We start from the raw sequence: 21409 nt of genomic DNA, 5'->3' as shown, positions 1-21409 counted from the left end.
AATATACTTGAAATTTGTTATGATAATGCTTTCAAATATATTTTAAATATTCTATTATGCTTCCAAGTTCTTATAATAGTCCTTATACATTGTGCTATTTATATGTTTGTTTCGTTCCAGGTAAAAATTAAGTAAACACTAATCAATTATCCGGAAATTACGTATGCAAAGTATGTGGCGTATTGTTGATGGTCTAGGGATGACCTATAGGTGTTAATGTCTATGTCATCTTGTATCTGGTGGAGATTGTTACCCACTATTCTTACTTTTTTAAGTTTGTAGAATTAACAAAAAATCCACGTACTATATATAGTTGGAATTTTACCAAAAGAGTTCCTAAACATCCCTTTGTCATGGTTACTTGATATTTAGAGGTAACACATGGTGGTTTATAGATCTACATGTCAATTTACAAATTATTTACAGTTTCTAAAAACATGAATAATATTTGTGTTAGGAATCTATTACCTTAGATATCACAATCATGATGACTATGTGGTCGGTGTTGTTGTTAGTATTGGCGGTAAACAATGCTTTGGCAGATTTCAACTTTGGGAAGGAATGTCCGTCTGGTAAAATAATTTATTCTATTCCATATGATAGCTCATCACGAGTTTTTATTCCATTTGATAGCACATTAACAGTGGTTTTTTTTTAAATAAGTAAGCATAATGAGCTGCGGGAAAATTATATTCACCGCTCATTTCTGTGCGTGCTTCTACGTATATAATTTTGTTTAAATTGTTTGATATACATTATTTTTGGCAAGTAATTGTAATTACATAAATTTCTCTCAGTACTGTCTCGGGACATAAATTAAAACAATTATTGCCATTTGTTTTAGTAAAGTGGTCGAATTGACGTATAAAAAACTTTTTATCCCGCTTTTCATTTTTCTTCCGTAAAAAAACTCCATTAGGTTGAGTCGATGTTGGGTGTAGTTTGAAAAGGTAAAATCATTTGTATATTGTGAGCTGTATAACATAATTAAAGACCACCTTTCTAATTTTTTCATTTTTTTTATTTTACTTTTTAACTGTTCATGTATATATTTATAGGAGTGACTATTCATGGTAAGAATGCCGAAAAAGTGGTAGAACTTCTCTCCAATGATTGTAAAAAAGATAAGGATTGTGATTGCGAAGATTCAGAGGAAGAACAACATGGAACATGTACAAGTATGTCTGGGGGTTTTCAAATACGCTATAGAATTCTAACACAACCAAACTTATAAGAATGTTTCTGTCAAATTTGTGATCAACACATGTTCAGTTGTAAGATCAACAGAATAACAGTCCTGTGTTTGAAACTTGTAACTTTACCAGAATAACAGTCCTGTGTTTGAAACTTGTAACTTTACCAGAATAACAGTCCTGTGTTTGAAACTTGTAAGATTACCATAATTACAGTCCTGTGTTTGAAACTCGTAAGATAAACAGAATAACAGTCCTGTGTTTGAAACTTGTAAGATAAACAAAATAACAGTTCTGTGTTTGAAACTTGTAACATTAACAGAATAACAGTCCTGTGTTTGAAATTTGTAAGATAAACAGAATAACAGTCCTGTGTTTGAAACTTGTAAGATTACCAGAATAACAGTCCTGTGTTTGAAACTTGTAAGATAAACAGAATAAAAGTCCTGTGTTTGAAACTTGTAAGATAAACAGAATAACAGTCATGTGTTTGAAACTTGTAAGATTGTCTGTGTTTGAAACTTGTAAGATAAACAGAATAACAGTCCTGTGTTTGTAACTTGTAACATAAACAGAATAACAGTCCTGTGTTTGAAACTTGTAAGATTAACAGAACAACAGTCCTGTGTTTGTAACTTGTAACATTAACAGAATAACAGTCCTGTGTTTGTAACTTGTAACATTAACAGAATAACAGTCCTGTGTTTGAAACTTATAAGATTAACAGAATAACAGTCCTGTATTTGAAACTTGTAACTTTACCAAAACAACAGTTCTATGTTTGAAACTTGTAAGATAAAGAGAATAACAGTCCTGTGTTTGTAACTTGTAACATTAACAGAATAACAGTCCTGTGTTTGAAACTTGTAAGATTACCAGAATAACAGTCCTGTGTTTGAAATTGTATGATTAACAGAATAAAAGTCCTGTGTTTGAAACTTGTCACTTTACCAGAATAACAGTGCTATGTTTGAAACTTGTAAGATTACAAGAATAACAGTCCTGTGTTTGAAACGTGTAAGATTAACAGAATAACAGTCCTGTGTTTGTAACTTGTAAAATTACCAGAATAACAGTCCTGAGTTTGTAACTTGTAACATTATCAGAATAACAGTCCTGTGTTTGAAACTTGTAAGATAACATAATAACAGTCCTGTGTTTGTAACTTGTAACATTAACAGAATAACAGTCCTGTGTTTGAAACTAGTAAGATAAAATGAATAACAGTCCTGTATTTGAAACTTGTAAGATTACCAGACTAACAGTCCTGTGTTTGTAACTTGTAAGATAAACAGAATAACAGTTCTGTGTTTGAAACTTGTAAGATTATCAGAATAACAGTCCTGTGTTTGAAACTTGTAAGATAAAGAGAATAACAGTCCTTTATTTGAAACTTGTAAGATTAACAGAATAACAGTCCTGTGTTTGAAACTTGTCACTTTACCAGAATAACAGTGCTATGTTTGAAACTTGTAAGATTACAAGAATAACAGTCCTGTGTTTGAAACGTGTAAGATTAACAGAATAACAGTCATGTGTTTGTAACTTGTAAAATTACCAGAATAACAGTCCTGTGTTTGTAACTTGTAACATTATCAGAATAACAGTCCTGTGTTTGAAACTTGTAAGATAACAGAATAACAGTCCTGTGTTTGAAACTTGTAAGATTATCAGAATAACAGTCCTGTGTTTGAAACTTGTAAGATAAAGAGAATAACAGTCCTGTATTTGAAACTTGTAAGATAACCAGACTAACAGTCCTGTGTTTGTAACTTGTAAGATAAACAGAATAACAGTTCTGTGTTTGAAACTTGTAAGATTATCAGAATAACAGTCCTGTGTTTGAAACTTGTAAGATAAAGAGAATAACAGTCCTTTATTTGAAACTTGTAAGATAAACAGAATAACAGTCCTGTGTTTGAAACTTGTAAGATTACCAGAATAACAGTCCTGAGTTTGTAACTTGTAACATTAACAGATTAACAGTCCCCTGTTTAAAACTTGTAAAATAAAGAGCATAACAGTCCTGTGTTTGTAACTTGTAACATTAAAAGAATAACAGTCCTGTGTTTGAAACTTGGAAGATAAACAGAATAACAGTCCTGTGTTTGAAACTTGTAAGATAAACAGAATAACAGTCCTGTGTTTGAAATTTGTAAGATACACAGAATAACAGTCCTGTGTTTGAAACTTGTATCATTTACAGAATAACAGTAATGTGTTTGTAACTTGTAAGATTCCAAGAATAACAGTCCTGTGTTTGTGACTTGTAAGATTAACAGAATAACAGTCCTGTGTTTGAAACTTGTAAGATAAACAGAATAACAGTCCTGTATTTTAAACTTGTAAGATAACAGAATAATAGTCCTGTGTTTGTAACTTGTAAGATAAGCAGAATAACAGTCATGTGTTTGTAACTTGTAACATTTACAGAATAACAGTCCTGTGTTTGAAACTTGGAAGATAAACAGAATAACAGTCCTGTGTTTGAAACTTGTAAGATAAACAGAATAACAGTCCTGTGTTTGAAATTTGTAAGATACACAGAATAACAGTCCTGTGTTTGAAACTTGTATCATTTACAGAATAACAGTAATGTGTTTGTAACTTGTAAGATTACAAGAATAACAGTCCTGTGTTTGTGACTTGTAAGATTAACAGAATAACAGTCCTGTGTTTGAAACTTGTAAGATTAACAGAATAACAGTCCTGTGTTTGAAACTTGTAAGATAAATAGATTAACAGTCCTGTGTTTAAAACTTGTAAGATTAACAGAATAACAGTCCTGTGTTTGAAACTTGTAAGATTACAGAATAACAGTCCTGTGTTTGTAACTTGTAACATTAACAGAATAACAATCCTGTATTTTGAAACTTGTAAGATAAACAGAATAACAGTCCTGTGTTTGTAACTTGTAAGATTATCAGAATAACAGTCCTGTGTTTGAAACTTGTGAGATAAAGAGAATAACAGTCCTGTATTTGAAACTTGTAAGATAAACAGAATAACAGTCCTGTGTTTGAAACTTGTAAGATTACCAGAATAACAGTCCTGTGTTTGAAACTTGTAAGATAAACAGAATAACGGTCCTGTGTTTGAATCTTGTAAGATTATCAGAATAACAGTTCTGTGTTTGAAACTTGTGAGATAAAGAGAATAACAGTCCTGTATTTGAAACTTGTAAGATAAACAGAATAACAGTCCTGTGTTTGAAACTTGTAAGATAAACAGAATAACAGTCCTGTGTTTGAAACTTGTAAGATTACCAGAATAACAGTCCTGTGTTTGAAACTTGTAAGATTAACAAAATAACAGTCCTGTGTTTGAAATTTGTAAGATTAACAGAATAACAGTCCTGTGTTTGAAACTTGTAAGATTACCAGAATAACAGTCCTGTGTTTGAAACTTGTAAGATTAACAGAATAACAGTCCTGTGTTTGTAACTTGTAAGATTACCAGAATAACAGTCCTGTGTTTGAAACTTGTAAGATTAACAGAATAACAGTCCTGTGTTTGAAACTTGTAAGATAAACAGAATAACAGTCCTGTGTTTGAAACTTGTAAGATTAACAGAATAACAGTCATGTGTTTGAAACTTGTAAGATAACAGAATAACAGTCCTGTGTTTGAAACTTGTAAGATAACAGAATAACAGTCCTGTGTTTGAAACTTGTAAGATAAACAGAATAACAGTCCTGTATTTTAAACTTGTAAGATAACAGAATAATAGTCCTGTGTTTGTAACTTGTAAGATAAGCAGAATAACAGTCATGTGTTTGAAACTTGTAACTTTTCCAGAATAACAGTCTTGTGTTTGAAACTTGTAAGATAAAAAGAATAACAGTCCTGTGTTTGAAACTTGTAAGATTACCAGAATAACAGTCCTGTGTTTGTAACTTGTAAGATTACCAGAATAACAGTCCTGTGTTTGAAACTTGGAAGATTAACAGAATAACAGTCCTGTGTTTGAAACTTGTAAGATTAACAGAATAACAGTCCTGTGTTTGAAACTTGTAAGATAAACAGAATAACAGTCCTGTGTTTGAAACTTGTAAGATTAACAGAATAACAGTCCTGTGTTTGAAACTTGTAAGATTACCATAATAACAGTCCTGTATTTGAAACTTGTCAGATAACAGAATAATAGTCCTGTGTTTGAAACTTGTAACTTTACCAGAATAACAGTCCTGTGTTTGAAACTTGTAACTTTACCAGAATAACAGTCCTGTGTTTGAAACTTGTAAGATAACAGAATAACAGTCCTGTGTTTAAAACTTGTAAGATAACAGAATACCAGTCCTGTGTTTGAAACTTGTAAGATAAACAGAATAACAGTCCTGTATTTTAAACTTGTAAGATAACAGAATAATAGTCCTGTGTTTGTAACTTGTAAGATAAGCAGAATAACAGTCATGTGTTTGTAACTTGTAACATTAACAGAATAACAGTCCTGTGTTTGAAACTTGGAAGATAAACAGAATAACAGTCCTGTGTTTGAAACTTGTAAGATAAACAGAATAACAGTCCTGTGTTTGAAATTTGTAAGATACACAGAATAACAGTCCTGTGTTTGAAACTTGTATCATTTACAGAATAACAGTAATGTGTTTGTAACTTGTAAGATTACAAGAATAACAGTCCTGTGTTTGTGACTTGTAAGATTAACAGAATAACAGTCCTGTGTTTGAAACTTGTAAGATTAACAGAATAACAGTCCTGTGTTTGAAACTTGTAAGATAAATAGATTAACAGTCCTGTGTTTAAAACTTGTAAGATTAACAGAATAACAGTCCTGTGTTTGAAACTTGTAAGATTACAGAATAACAGTCCTGTGTTTGTAACTTGTAACATTAACAGAATAACAATCCTGTATTTTGAAACTTGTAAGATAAACAGAATAACAGTCCTGTGTTTGTAACTTGTAAGATTATCAGAATAACAGTCCTGTGTTTGAAACTTGTCAGATAAAGAGAATAACAGTCCTGTATTTGAAACTTGTAAGATAAACAGAATAACAGTCCTGTGTTTGAAACTTGTAAGATTACCAGAATAACAGTCCTGTGTTTGAAACTTGTAAGATAAACAGAATAACGGTCCTGTGTTTGAATCTTGTAAGATTATCAGAATAACAGTTCTGTGTTTGAAACTTGTGAGATAAAGAGAATAACAGTCCTGTATTTGAAACTTGTAAGATAAACAGAATAACAGTCCTGTGTTTGAAACTTGTAAGATAAACAGAATAACAGTCCTGTGTTTGAAACTTGTAAGATTACTAGAATAACAGTCCTGTGTTTGAAACTTGTAAGATAAACAGAATAACAGTCCTGTATTTTAAACTTGTAAGATAACAGAATAATAGTCCTGTGTTTGTAACTTGTAAGATAAGCAGAATAACAGTCATGTGTTTGAAACTTGTAACTTTTCCAGAATAACAGTCTTGTGTTTGAAACTTGTAAGATAAAAAGAATAACAGTCCTGTGTTTGAAACTTGTAAGATTACCAGAATAACAGTCCTGTGTTTGTAACTTGTAAGATTACCAGAATAACAGTCCTGTGCTTGAAACTTGGAAGATTAACAGAATAACAGTCCTGTGTTTGAAACTTGTAAGATTAACAGAATAACAGTCCTGTGTTTGAAACTTGTAAGATAAACAGAATAACAGTCCTGTGTTTGAAACTTGTAAGATTAACAGAATAACAGTCCTGTGTTTGAAACTTGTAAGATTACCATAATAACAGTCCTGTATTTGAAACTTGTCAGATAACAGAATAATAGTCCTGTGTTTGAAACTTGTAACTTTACCAGAATAACAGTCCTGTGTTTGAAACTTGTAACTTTACCAGAATAACAGTCCTGTGTTTGAAACTTGTAAGATAACAGAATAACAGTCCTGTGTTTAAAACTTGTAAGATAACAGAATACCAGTCCTGTGTTTGAAACTTGTAAGATAAACAGAATAACAGTCCTGTATTTTAAACTTGTAAGATAACAGAATAATAGTCCTGTGTTTGTAACTTGTAAGATAAGCAGAATAACAGTCATGTGTTTGTAACTTGTAACATTAACAGAATAACAGTCCTGTGTTTGAAACTTGGAAGATAAACAGAATAACAGTCCTGTGTTTGAAACTTGTAAGATAAACAGAATAACAGTCCTGTGTTTGAAATTTGTAAGATACACAGAATAACAGTCCTGTGTTTGAAACTTGTATCATTTACAGAATAACAGTAATGTGTTTGTAACTTGTAAGATTACAAGAATAACAGTCCTGTGTTTGTGACTTGTAAGATTAACAGAATAACAGTCCTGTGTTTGAAACTTGTAAGATTAACAGAATAACAGTCCTGTGTTTGAAACTTGTAAGATAAATAGATTAACAGTCCTGTGTTTAAAACTTGTAAGATTAACAGAATAACAGTCCTGTGTTTGAAACTTGTAAGATTACAGAATAACAGTCCTGTGTTTGTAACTTGTAACATTAACAGAATAACAATCCTGTATTTTGAAACTTGTAAGATAAACAGAATAACAGTCCTGTGTTTGTAACTTGTAAGATTATCAGAATAACAGTCCTGTGTTTGAAACTTGTCAGATAAAGAGAATAACAGTCCTGTATTTGAAACTTGTAAGATAAACAGAATAACAGTCCTGTGTTTGAAACTTGTAAGATTACCAGAATAACAGTCCTGTGTTTGAAACTTGTAAGATAAACAGAATAACGGTCCTGTGTTTGAATCTTGTAAGATTATCAGAATAACAGTTCTGTGTTTGAAACTTGTGAGATAAAGAGAATAACAGTCCTGTATTTGAAACTTGTAAGATAAACAGAATAACAGTCCTGTGTTTGAAACTTGTAAGATAAACAGAATAACAGTCCTGTGTTTGAAACTTGTAAGATTACTAGAATAACAGTCCTGTGTTTGAAACTTGTAAGATTAACAAAATAACAGTCCTGTGTTTGAAATTTGTAAGATTAACAGAATAACAGTCCTGTGTTTGAAACTTGTAAGATTACCAGAATAACAATCCTGTGTTTGAAACTTGTAAGATTAACAGAATAACAGTCCTGTGTTTGTAACTTGTAAGATTACCAGAATAACAGTCCTGTGTTTGAAACTTGTAAGATTAACAGAATAACAGTCCTGTGTTTGAAACTTGTAAGATAAACAGAATAACAGTCCTGTGTTTGAAACTTGTAAGATTAACAGAATAACAGTCATGTGTTTGAAACTTGTAAGATAACAGAATAACAGTCCTGTGTTTGAAACTTGTAAGATAACAGAATAACAGTCCTGTGTTTGAAACTTGTAAGATAAACAGAATAACAGTCCTGTATTTTAAACTTGTTAGATAACAGAATAATAGTCCTGTGTTTGTAACTTGTAAGATAAGCAGAATAACAGTCATGTGTTTGAAACTTGTAACTTTTCCAGAATAACAGTCCTGTGTTTGAAACTTGTAAGATAAACAGAATAACAGTCCTGTGTTTGAAACTTGTAAGATTAACAGAATAACAGTCATGTGTTTGAAACTTGTAAGATAACAGAATAACAGTCCTGTGTTTGAAACTTGTAAGATAACAGAATAACAGTCCTGTGTTTGAAACTTGTAAGATAAACAGAATAACAGTCCTGTATTTTAAACTTGTAAGATAACAGAATAATAGTCCTGTGTTTGTAACTTGTAAGATAAGCAGAATAACAGTCATGTGTTTGAAACTTGTAACTTTTCCAGAATAACAGTCCTGTGTTTGAAACTTGTAAGATAAACAGAATAACAGTCCTGTGTTTGAAACTTGTAAGATTAACAGAATAACAGTCATGTGTTTGAAACTTGTAAGATAACAGAATAACAGTCCTGTGTTTGAAACTTGTAAGATAACAGAATAACAGTCCTGTGTTTGAAACTTGTAAGATAAACAGAATAACAGTCCTGTATTTTAAACTTGTAAGATAACAGAATAATAGTCCTGTGTTTGTAACTTGTAAGATAAGCAGAATAACAGTCATGTGTTTGAAACTTGTAACTTTTCCAGAATAACAGTCCTGTGTTTGAAACTTGTAAGATAAAAAGAATAACAGTCCTGTGTTTGAAACTTGTAAGATAAACAGAATAACAGTCCTGTGTTTGAAACTTGTAAGATTAACAGAATAACAGTCATGTGTTTGAAACTTGTAAGATAACAGAATAACAGTCCTGTGTTTGAAACTTGTAAGATAACAGAATAACAGTCCTGTGTTTGAAACTTGTAAGATAAACAGAATAACAGTCCTGTATTTTAAACTTGTAAGATAACAGAATAATAGTCCTGTGTTTGTAACTTGTAAGATAAGCAGAATAACAGTCATGTGTTTGAAACTTGTAACTTTTCCAGAATAACAGTCCTGTGTTTGAAACTTGTAAGATAAACAGAATAACAGTCCTGTGTTTGAAACTTGTAAGATTAACAGAATAACAGTCATGTGTTTGAAACTTGTAAGATAACAGAATAACAGTCCTGTGTTTGAAACTTGTAAGATAACAGAATAACAGTCCTGTGTTTGAAACTTGTAAGATAAACAGAATAACAGTCCTGTATTTTAAACTTGTAAGATAACAGAATAATAGTCCTGTGTTTGTAACTTGTAAGATAAGCAGAATAACAGTCATGTGTTTGAAACTTGTAACTTTTCCAGAATAACAGTCCTGTGTTTGAAACTTGTAAGATAAAAAGAATAACAGTCCTGTGTTTGAAACTTGTAAGATTACCAGAATAACAGTCCTGTGTTTGTAACTTGTAAGATTACCAGAATAACAGTCCTGTGTTTGAAACTTGGAAGATTAACAGAATAACAGTCCTGTGTTTGAAACTTGTAAGATTAACAGAATAACAGTCCTGTGTTTGAAACTTGTAAGATAAACAGAATAACAGTCCTGTGTTTGAAACTTGTAAGATTAACAGAATAACAGTCCTGTGTTTGAAACTTGTAAGATTACCATAATAACAGTCCTGTATTTGAAACTTGTCAGATAACAGAATAATAGTCCTGTGTTTGAAACTTGTAACTTTACCAGAATAACAGTCCTGTGTTTGAAACTTGTAACTTTACCAGAATAACAGTCCTGTGTTTGAAACTTGTAACTTTTCCAGAATAACAGTCCTGTGTTTGAAACTTGTAAGATAAAAAGAATATCAGTCCTGTGTTTGAAACTTGTAAGATTACCAGAATAACAGTCCTGTGTTTGTAACTTGTAAGATTATCAGAATAACAGTCCTGTGTTTGAAACTTGTAAGATTAACAGAATAACAGTCCTGTGTTTGAAACTTGTAGGATTAACAGAATAACAGTCCTGTGTTTGAAACTTGTAAGATAAACAGAATAACAGTCCTGTGTTTAAAACTTGTAAGATTAACAGAATAACAGTCCTGTGTTTAAAACTTGTAAGATTAACAGAATAACAGTCCTGTGTTTGAAACTTGTAAGATAAACAGAATAACAGTCCTGTATTTGAAACTTGTCAGATAACAGAATAATAGTCCTGTGTTTGAAACTTGTAACTTTACCAGAATAACAGTCCTGTGTTTGAAACTTGTAACTTTACCAGAATAACAGTCCTGTGTTTGAAACTTGTAACATTAACAGAATAACAGTCCTGTGTTTGAAACTTGTAACATTAACAGAATAACAGTCCTGTGTTTGTAACTTGTAAAATTACCAGAATAACAGTCCTGTGTTTGTAACTTGTAACATTACCAGAATAACAGTCCTGTGTTTGAAACTTCTAAGATAAACAGAATAACAGTCCTGTGTTTGAAACTTGTAAGATAAAGAGAATAACAGTCCTGTGTTTATAACTTGTAACATTAACAGAATAACAGTCCTGTGTTTGTAACTTGTAAGATTACCAGAATAACAGTCCTGTGTTTGAAACTTGCCACCGTCAAACCATTTATGGACGTTGACAACTCTCCAAACAGCATTGGTATTGCTATCCGGGTTTAGTCTTTTTATTAAAACAGTTGTCACGCATTTGTACAATTATCGTTTAAACAAGATCAAATTCAACAATACACATACCATAAGCATAACATAGCATAAACACATTATTTGAAATATTTTATGCCATGCTATGCTAATGGAATGATTTACATGTTAATAAAAACATCACTTTAATTAAAAAGAAACTCAAATATAAACGTAAAACAGATTTCTTTAAAATCCTACCTTTGACAAGAAACATTTATAAAAATGAATAAAGGAACCGTTACAGTACATTGTGATATACATCTTATGACAATTATTTGTGATTACAAATATGTATTCAGGATTTTTTTCTTTAAATACATATTCACATAAACTTGACACGCTTTCAAACTTTCATACATTTAAATTAGTTTAAACATTAACATGCAACAACTCATTGCGAACTTTAATGACTCGGATTAGATATCGTTTGCCCTTTCCATCAACTTTTTTCCCGATATCCTCACCGAACTAAAAAGCAATTTCGCCGTTCATAAATTGAAGTTTATTAAAGCGAGGCAACTACGAGAACTGCATTAAGAAGGAAATCGTGCTAATCAGAAAGGAACCGTTCTTGGATCTGTCTGGCATTCCAACAATATATGTGAACATGTTTGACAATCAAATTTTTCGCTGAATTGAAGACCTGTTGGTGGCCTTCTGCTGTTGTCTGTTCTTCTATGTTCGGGTTGTTGTCTCTTTAAAACATTCCCCATTTCCATTCTCAATTTTATTACTATTTACAATTTCATGCAGATTAAAACAGTATCCAATGGAAGTCAGTTTGTTCTAGTCAGAAATTTTGGACGAGAGACCGAAAAATCATCTACATTTGATAAGGGGACGACCATTTGATATTCGGGGGGGATTTTGAAAATAAATAACTCGGCCTTGATAATCACAAAAAACAATTGGTTCTGTGGTAGTTTGAAAATAAATTACCTGACTTACAATGTATTGAAAATAAATAACTCAGCAGGTCTAATTCAGAGTATGAGATGGCACCAGATTCTTCATAAATTCATTTTTTCCCCCCAAAAAAATCGAGAAACACTTCCCAATTTTTCAATAATAAAAGTATAGATATTATTTAAATATACTTGAAATGTCTGAAAGTTGGTTTCAGTTAACTGCAGGTATATTTTCTCAGGAAACATAATCTCACTTTTATTTAAACAGGGCCATTACTACATTGAGGCAAATGCCTCATGTAGGAAATTCAAAGGCTTGTCTCCATATCAAATTGTGTTCAAGGCGAGTGCCTTGCAAGAAGCAAGTTCTATTTTCTTTCAAACATAGCCCTGATTTTTCATGATCAATGTTTCTTATTGTTTTGTCTTTTGTTCATTGATTGCCCTTCTGTAATCTGTAAGGGTTGCATCCCTTTTGTAATCTATTAAGTGTGTTATGAACTTGATCATGAGTTTTAAAAAAAACAGCAGCCACAGACTTAACTACTTGTATGTGAATTCTATTTTTGCTTTAACATTGGTTAATTGTGATGTTGCCCCTAGAAACTTAAGTCCTACACTGAATTTGTACATTTGGCTTTAAGACCAAAATATTGTCAAAAAATTATTAAAACAAAACTTGCATTTTCAGATTATGTAAGGGTCTTGGGAACACCCACAAAGCATGATTTTGCATCATTTGTTCTATAGCTTCTTGGACCTTCAGTGGCGCCAAAACCCTTCAAAATAAATTTGTCTCGCTCCGCTCGGCGTTACATGTTTGCCAATCCTTATAAAAGTAGCTAGTAGTTACAAACCCTAACCCTGGTATATAAAAAAAATCTTCTATGTTTTTATATTAAGGTTTCCGTGTATATAATGGTCTTGTCCAGTGGACTTGAATATGCCATTAATATGATTAAAATGTTCGTTTTGTTATAACTCCAGTTCGGTAAAATAATTTACAATATCTTGTACCAGGTAGAGCATCTAACCTAGCAAAATATGCCATCCTTTGACAGTCCGTATAATTTGTTAGAGATTCTCATCCTAACTCCGATAACACAAAGCATTTTAAGTTTATTATAATCTTTGTGACTTTGTAATGCCATCTGTCTAACAGTTTCCGGATTTTGACGTAGGGTTCCATACACAACAAGCATGAGCAATGGATGAGCAATAGTAGGACGTAGAACTTATTGCTATTAATTCAAATGCTAAATAGAAAACTGATGCATTACCACCTATTTTATAAAAACTCGCCTGTATAATTTCCTATAATTTATTAAGTGTATTTCTTCGACATTCATATATTGACTATTTTGAATTTTCTAACTTGGAACAGCTTTGAAGGCTGATCTTTTACAAATGACAGAATTTTTGACAACTATATTAGTTATTCTATAAAGCCTTTGAATTAAAAGCAAGTAGCTAGATTATGGTCAATTGATATAATATCCGACCAGTTTGAATCAAATATGAATATCTTGATTTTGAGACAATTTGCGGCTAAGTCAAAAGGACCTAAGTGCTATAATTATGAAACGTCGCACGATACTGGTTGTCACCTAACGTTACACACTCAAAGACGTAAGACAAAATAAAAACGTTGGAATGCATGTAGTTCAGATGGCTTTTTACAATAGATTTTAAAGGATTGATTTTTTATATAAGAAAGGATTTTTTTCTTAGATAAAAGATGTTAAGCTTTAGTTTTATTAACAAATTAAAAAATAAAAAGTAACTTGAATTGAAACCATTTAATTATATATATGTCTATATCTATAATACTAAAAAGACGAGGTCCAATTTGTCAGCCGTCATCACGTAAAATCGACGAATCAAAGAATTCAACTTTATATACAACTAATATAGTACAAAGGTGTAGATTAAAAATTACATCACTCCAGGTCCTTTTGTTTTCCACGTAATTAATATTGCCAATAATTAAGAAGTTCCGGGTCGAGTCCGATACCGATACCAATAGTATATTCACCTGTTACCTATTACCTTATCTGTACGTTCCGCATCTTTCAGGCGCACCACTAAACGGTGTATTCAGGATTAATATGCTATATAAACGGGTCATAATCACAGGGTTGACACTACTAAATTGTCAAATTGTTACCTATTGTAGTATTTTAATCAGTAAGACTTTCTAAGAGGTTAACAATACGAATACTAAAAATCTGGACTAAAAATAAGGCGTATAGGTACAGTTTTCAATTTGTCAGCGGGTATGACGTTAAACAGCGAATCAAAGAATTCAACTTTATTTAAGGTGCATTCACACGATACGATTTTCCATTCGATTTTCATTCGATTTTTACCTGTGCACCTGCTTTCGACTAAAATCGTATCGTGTGAACAGTGAAATCTGAAGTCGAATGTGAAGTCGAAACGTCGTTTTGAAATCGAAACGTACGCTATTTCCATTCGACGTTTCAACTGGAATCGGACCGTGTGAACGCCAAATCGACTAAATTTATCAGTCAATTGAAAAAATCAAGCTTATAAATTTTATCGACAATATTCCGATTTTCGCATCATTCTAACGTTTTTAATTCGTACAGGAAACATAGTCATCTTTTGTTCATAAACCTGGCTACCGTTTTACAAAGCCTTCGGAAGTCTACGTGTCATTAGATCCATAACGTTATATATATAGTGACAACCATCGTTAATAAATCTTAGGTTTTACAGCCGTTTCACAAAGCCTTCGTAAATAATGATCGTGAATAATAGGTAAATCCTGGCATAATACTTACTACAGTAACTGCTATATTATCGTGTACTTGACTGGGGAACTATGGTTAGACCAAGTTACGAAAAGGGGATGTGCATTGTTCTTATAAATGATAATAACTGGCGGACTTACATGGCGTTAATAGGGCAACAAGTGCTAGTAAATGCAATACATCCCAATTAGCACTTCCAAAGTCAGGAGGAGGGACATTGCATAAATTTGCCTGTTCAAGAATTACAAAAAAATAAGGAAGATTAAGTAAGCGTTTCATATACACAGGGGCTTGCACGTTTCTATCCATGGGAAGACACACTATCAACATATCTCCAAAGAATGACGAAGGGCCAGCATTTGTTTGTCGAGAGCAGTACCGTGCATTGAATGATGCAAATCTTAAGTATTAGTTCACTTTTAACTCAACCTATTTTCTTCCCGGCTTTCTTCTAGACTAGACAATGTTCTAAATTAGGCTTTCTATCACGTCCGCGTTCTGATATCTATTTATAAATATGTCACTTCAGGCACAGTGGTAATCGACAAAGCGTTTAAAAGAGGATGTTTGATCCCCAAATAAAAGAGTTCATAATGAATTGATTAATGCAATGTATTTATATCATTTTTTTTTTTTACACATAATTCACCAAAACAATATACATAGTCACAATAGTATAAATTGCACCTATTTTGAAAAAAAATTTCACTTACGTTTTTTTATTATTTAGACAAAAATTTCCTTTTAAGTGTTTATTTTGTAGAGGTATCATTGTTTACACCAATTCAATTTTAATTTTGAAAAAATGCCGATTTTAAAAGCTCGCTTGAACTTGTGTTACTTTGTTTAGTGTGTATCCATGGTATCGACCATGAATAAAACTTTGATTTTGAATCCATATTGAATCAAAGAAAAATTGGTCTAAACAGACCTCCAAATGATCCAGGATTCCGTAATGAGGAGTACCCAAATTGCAACGACCATCCTTAAATCCAGTTATTGAAAAGTTGAATAACAGATGTTTTGTTCCATTTCTCCAAATATAAAGATTAAAGAATACATTGATAGAACGTCGCTAGCCTATGTATTTTCTTAGATATAAGCATACACTAGATGATGCCCCTGAAATTGCAGTACACCTTAGCAAATGTTGAAACAAAAAGTGGGGACACAGTAAGGATTTGGATACGGCTAATGCATTTAATTCTAACTTTAAAAAGAGATGAAAATTAGGAACATTATGCAAGTGAGGTCAAGTGTGATTTTCAGTAGTATTTTACCCTATAAACGCAACAACCGTATGCATTGACTTTACCGAAAGGGATCAAAATGAACACAATGGAAAATAATCTATCTTAATCGAATGAAAATGAAATTTATACCACTTCCAGTGGCGGATCCAGAAATTTTCATAAAAGGGGGTCCATTGACTGTCTAAGAGGGGCTCCAGTTATTCTTCAGTGATTCCATATTTAATCAACCATTTTGTTTCTATACAAAGGGGGGTGACCCCCTGCCTCTGGCTTCATCAGGAATCAATTCCTGTTGTATCTCAGAAACCATTGACAACAATCAAAATCATCAAAATAGGTCAAACTTTCTTAGCTCTTGAAATAGTCGTGCCATCTTAAAAAATATAAACTTCTGGATTTCGAGGTAACATTCAGTTAGATATGGGAATGTATGAACTGGGAGTATAGCTTATAGGATCATATTAATACTGAAAATTCGAAAGGACATTTTAAATTTAATCAAATCATGCTAGCTATTTCATGTCCGATAATGTTATGACGTGTAGCGACCTTGAATCTTGGCCAATTTTTTTTAAGGGATTGGAAAGTCCCTTCTTTTTATTTATTCTAAATTTTCCAATTTATAGTTTTGCACAAGCTGGACTATATCAAATTTGCAAAGTTTCGATGACCTTTAGCATTATATATAAAAAGGCATTATTTTCCCATATTCCCCTAAACCCAACTTTAGTTCGCACATGAATAAAGTTCTTTATTTTCCAATTAAAATATTTCGAAATAAGTTTGAAAAATAAACAACAAATAATTATAAATACTTGAGAACATTATAAATAAGAATATGTGGTATAAGTGCCATTGAGAGAACACCGCATCCAAGTCTCAGCGAATTTAAGCTAACAATTATAGGTCCAAGTACGTCGGACCTTCAACACGGAGCCTCCCTTTGGTTAGCTGATCCAAAACAGCAAAATATAAAGGATCCCAAAATGACCAGTGTACATATACATTTTCAAACAGTAAAACCAATGGTCTAATCTATTTACAAAACGGGAAACAAACCAGATGTTACGCAGGGTACAGTTTTATACGACCGCAGAGATCGAACCCGAACAGTTAGGCAAGTATGGACATAACATTCAAGCTTAGTACATCTCTGAATTTGGATTGTGATTAAATAGTTGACACAAAATAGATTTCTGACACAAAATGAATGAGGTCTAAAAACTTTAAAAAATAAATAAAATTGGACATTTTTTTATTATGGTCAATATCTAAAATCTAAATACAATCATGATTAGATTCAGCATATCAAATAACCCCAAGAACTCGTTTATGATGAAATTAAATAAAGTTCAATTTTGAACCCTTTAGAACCCAATGTTGACCAATTTGACAAAGGTCTCAAACACCAAAAACATTTATACATGGTTAAATTCAGCATATCAAAGAACCCCATATATTCAATTACTTTTGTTGAAATTAAACAAAGTTTAATTTTGGACTCCGCTTTATACCAACTTGAAAACTGGGCCCGTAAACGAAACTATAAGTACAGGTTTAGATTCAGGATATCAAAGAACCCCAAGAATTCATTTCTTGAAAACTAAGTTTGATTTTGGACCCTTTGGACCTTAATGTAGACTTATTTGAAAACGGGACCAAAAATTTAGAATCTAAATACACGATTAGATTCAGCATATTAAATAACCCCATAATTCATTTTTTGATGAAATCAAACATAGTTTAATTTTGAACCCTTTGACCCCTAATTCCTAAACTGTTGGGACCAAAACTTCCAGAATCAATCCCAACCTTCCCTTTGTGGTCATAAAACTTGCGTTTAAATTTCATAGATTTCTATTTACTTATACTGAAGTTATTGTGCGAAAACAAAGAAAAATGCTTATTTGTGTCCCTTATTCACAAACCGTTGGGACCAAAACCCCCTTACTTTAAAATTTTATCTATTTCTATTAACTTTAAAGAAGTTATTATCCGGAAACCATCCATCTTCGGACGACGCCGACGACGACGCCGAAAACAACGATGTATGAAGTATGAATTTTTTAAAAGGCGCCAACCTTCTCCCTTATCTAAAAAGTAGTACGTATATGTATGACATTACAACACGGAAAGACGCACTATAGAATATTAGTTAAATATATGACTCAACTCTACCAAAAAAGACGTGAATTACACAAAAAACATGTGCCTATTAAACAAAGACGTACGTGTAGTATTAAATTAAGACACGAAGCAATTTTAACTCGGTTATCTGTTTTAAAGTTCCATTCTTTACTTGTATCGAGTTCTCTTTTTAATCTATATTTTAAATACAAGTGTCATATTTTGAATATTGAAATCGGGTTTAAATTTTCTACTAGCATTAATATTGAGGTTACTTTTTTTTCTTCTAGATCTCAGAAGAAAATAAACTCTGTTACACTAATATAATCGAAAAATTCGAGTGTCACATGATGTCTCTATATGTCGTCTGAATTACAATGTATGTTATTGTTCTGTAATTTAAATATTCACCATGATCCGCAATAAATTTTTAAATGTTATTTTGGCATGCCATACTTGATAGAAGTGCGGACGTGAAAGAAAGCACTCTTCACCAAAACTTCAAAGGATATTACATTCCACGGATATTACATTTCGAGTATTCCGTCTTTTATAAAACATTATACGTGTATCTGAAGAGAGAAGTTGTATTAGAATTACATTTTACACCGATATCAATATGTTGGGTGTAGAATCTATTTTCAAAACTGTGTTTATTTAGAAAACAGAGATAACATGCCGAACAAATTTCTGCATTTTTCACCATTGTTTCTAGTCCAAATAATTATGACGTCTTGAAAGGCTATTATATTTTTTTTTCTTTGACGCCTTACTTCGACGTTGATGTAAGGCGTCAAAGAAAAAAAATATCATAGCCTTTCAAGACGTCATAATTATTTGGACTTCATTGTTTCAAGACTGATAATCATATAATTTAGAGTATTTTAAAAAGACCATAATTGATATAAATAAAAATTATTCAAGGTAACCTTATAACTCATACTACACTCTTTATGTGCTAAATATTTCGCCAATCTTTTATCTCTTGTTAGTCTTAACGGAAATTACAGGTTTGCGAAGAAACATTTATTACGTTCAGTACGATCTCTATGGTATCCTCAATTAAGATGGTAGTGCAATACTAGTCCAAATAATGCAATACATGTATTAAAGATATTAATATTAAAGAAATATAAAATATCTGATAAAGTAGTAAAAGCTACAGGTATACATAAAAAAAATGGCTAGACGAAACAAATATTTTGGAGAATTTAGGAATAGTCCTTGGAAACTCATTATCAAATCACCATTCAGTAAATGACTCAATTATATTTGTTTCAATTTTAATAATACCTGCGTATTAAGATAATTTCGGAAGTGGCTGCGTTTAGAAATATAAAAAAAGCACTTGTTCAAATCTGATGAAAATCGAATGGAAAATCGTATCGTGTGAACAGAACGCTGTACGATTTACCTGTGCGACGGTGTCAAGTCGAATGGAAAATCGAACGGAAAATCGTATCGTGTGAATGCACCTTAAACTAATATAGGACAAATCTGTTGATTAAAAAATATCCCATTCCAGGACCTGTAATTTGTCACGTTTCCAAATAATTAATATTACCAATAATTGATAAGTTCCAGTTCGACGGGTTCATACAGAAAGATTTGAAAGCAGAGAAAACTGTGTATCTTAAAATCGGCATGACTTTATCAGATGACAATACATATATTTGAATAAGGCTTTCGCATAGTTATATACTTTAATTCAGTATGCTCTAGTACATTTTAATTATAAGGGCAATCGATTTCTTTTTTATGGATAAACTATGCACTGCAAATGCATTCATTTTTGCACTCAATAATGTCAAGATGTCAAGGCAAAAGGACTACGCCATATCTAGCATGGAAGTTCTGCACAACTTGAATATATGCAAGGGAATTAGCGGGAACAATTATTATAGCTTTTTTTTTCTATTAATTTGTATTATAGCGGATTCGACTATTATATTATTCACTTCAGTTCCGCGAGGAAATCTCTCCCCCACCCTTTCTTTGTGAATCGATAGAGCTTCAAAATAAAACATTAATTTTAAAGTTTTCTTATTAAGCAACAAAATAAAATAGCCGTATTCCAAATCGTCTGTGAAAACTGCAATCATGACGATTAGACGGAACGTTAGAAGCATATTTTATTAAATAACGTCAAAATCGTATGTGGGGACATTGTATCGGACATTTTAGATTTATCTGATATCTCGTAATTTAGATTTAATTTATGGGAATTTAATATCAAAATAGAGATAATTTTTTGTACTTTTATCCATTAAAAAAAAATAATGTAGCGAATGGCACTGTATTAAATAAACATCATGAAAACACAGAAAACGAAACCCTACGTTTAATTTGGTTGGAAGGGGACAAAATGTCGGACATTGCTAATCAACTCGAATAAAAAGAATTTGTTTTAAAATTTCGTGATTATTGCATGAGGCGAAAGTGTGATCTTTGTACAAAATTTTAGTATACGAATTATTTACTTCCATGGGAATTGCTCTGGAATTCCCTTTTTGGGACAATTTAAAAAAAATTACGGCAACCTTTCGTGCATGGGACACATTATTTGTATCATCTTGATCCCTTTTTCTTATATTTCCGTCTTTTCGAGAGAGAAAAATCGACATTACGTCATCGCCCACTTATAAATTGCTTGTTCTAAACAAACTTTTATATCGTTTTGTAAAACAGATTATAAGTTTTTTACGGTATTCAGAATTTCACAAAACTAAAAGTGTAACGCGGGGCAAGGAAATCATATTGCAAAATAGAGGTTTTATTGAGTTCTAATTAATGAAAATGGTCTGTTACATATACAAAATTGCAATAATCTGAAAGAAGAGTTTAAAAGCTTTAAAATGATATGCAACACTTTATAATATCATTGTTTATGTTTAAAAATTATTAAGATGAATGTGTCTTGTCCGTGATTTCACCAAAGTAACACCAGTAGCGTGCGACGTTTCTATATATACAAAAAGAAGATACTTGTTTTTCTTATGTAAGTGAGGTGGATGGATTAACATAATCGTGTATGGTTAATGCCACTCGCCTTTAACAGTCATGAAAAAATAAGTTTGCATTACAAATGTTTATAAAATTGTTTGATATATCTTGATTTGAAATTTCGTTAATTTAATAACTTT

At 31.7% G+C, this 21409-nt stretch overlaps 1 protein-coding gene across 1 annotated transcript in view; it reads left to right on the top strand.

Annotated features, from left to right (window-relative positions):
- Window positions 1-458: 458 nt before the first annotated feature.
- LOC134718359 (microfibril-associated glycoprotein 4-like) overlaps window positions 459-21409 on the top strand; it is a 29786-nt gene continuing 8835 nt past the window's right edge. Inside the window, exons 1-2 of the mRNA XM_063580855.1 lie at window positions 459-572; window positions 1059-1178. Of these exons, the coding sequence (XP_063436925.1) occupies window positions 485-572; window positions 1059-1178 (208 nt within the window). The 5' untranslated portion in view covers window positions 459-484. The remainder of the gene's footprint in view (window positions 573-1058; window positions 1179-21409) is intronic.

Source organism: Mytilus trossulus, chromosome 5, assembly GCF_036588685.1.
Source record: "Mytilus trossulus isolate FHL-02 chromosome 5, PNRI_Mtr1.1.1.hap1, whole genome shotgun sequence".
NCBI classification, from domain to species: Eukaryota; Metazoa; Mollusca; class Bivalvia; order Mytilida; family Mytilidae; genus Mytilus; species Mytilus trossulus.
This window is presented reverse-complemented; position numbering and strand designations above follow the sequence as displayed.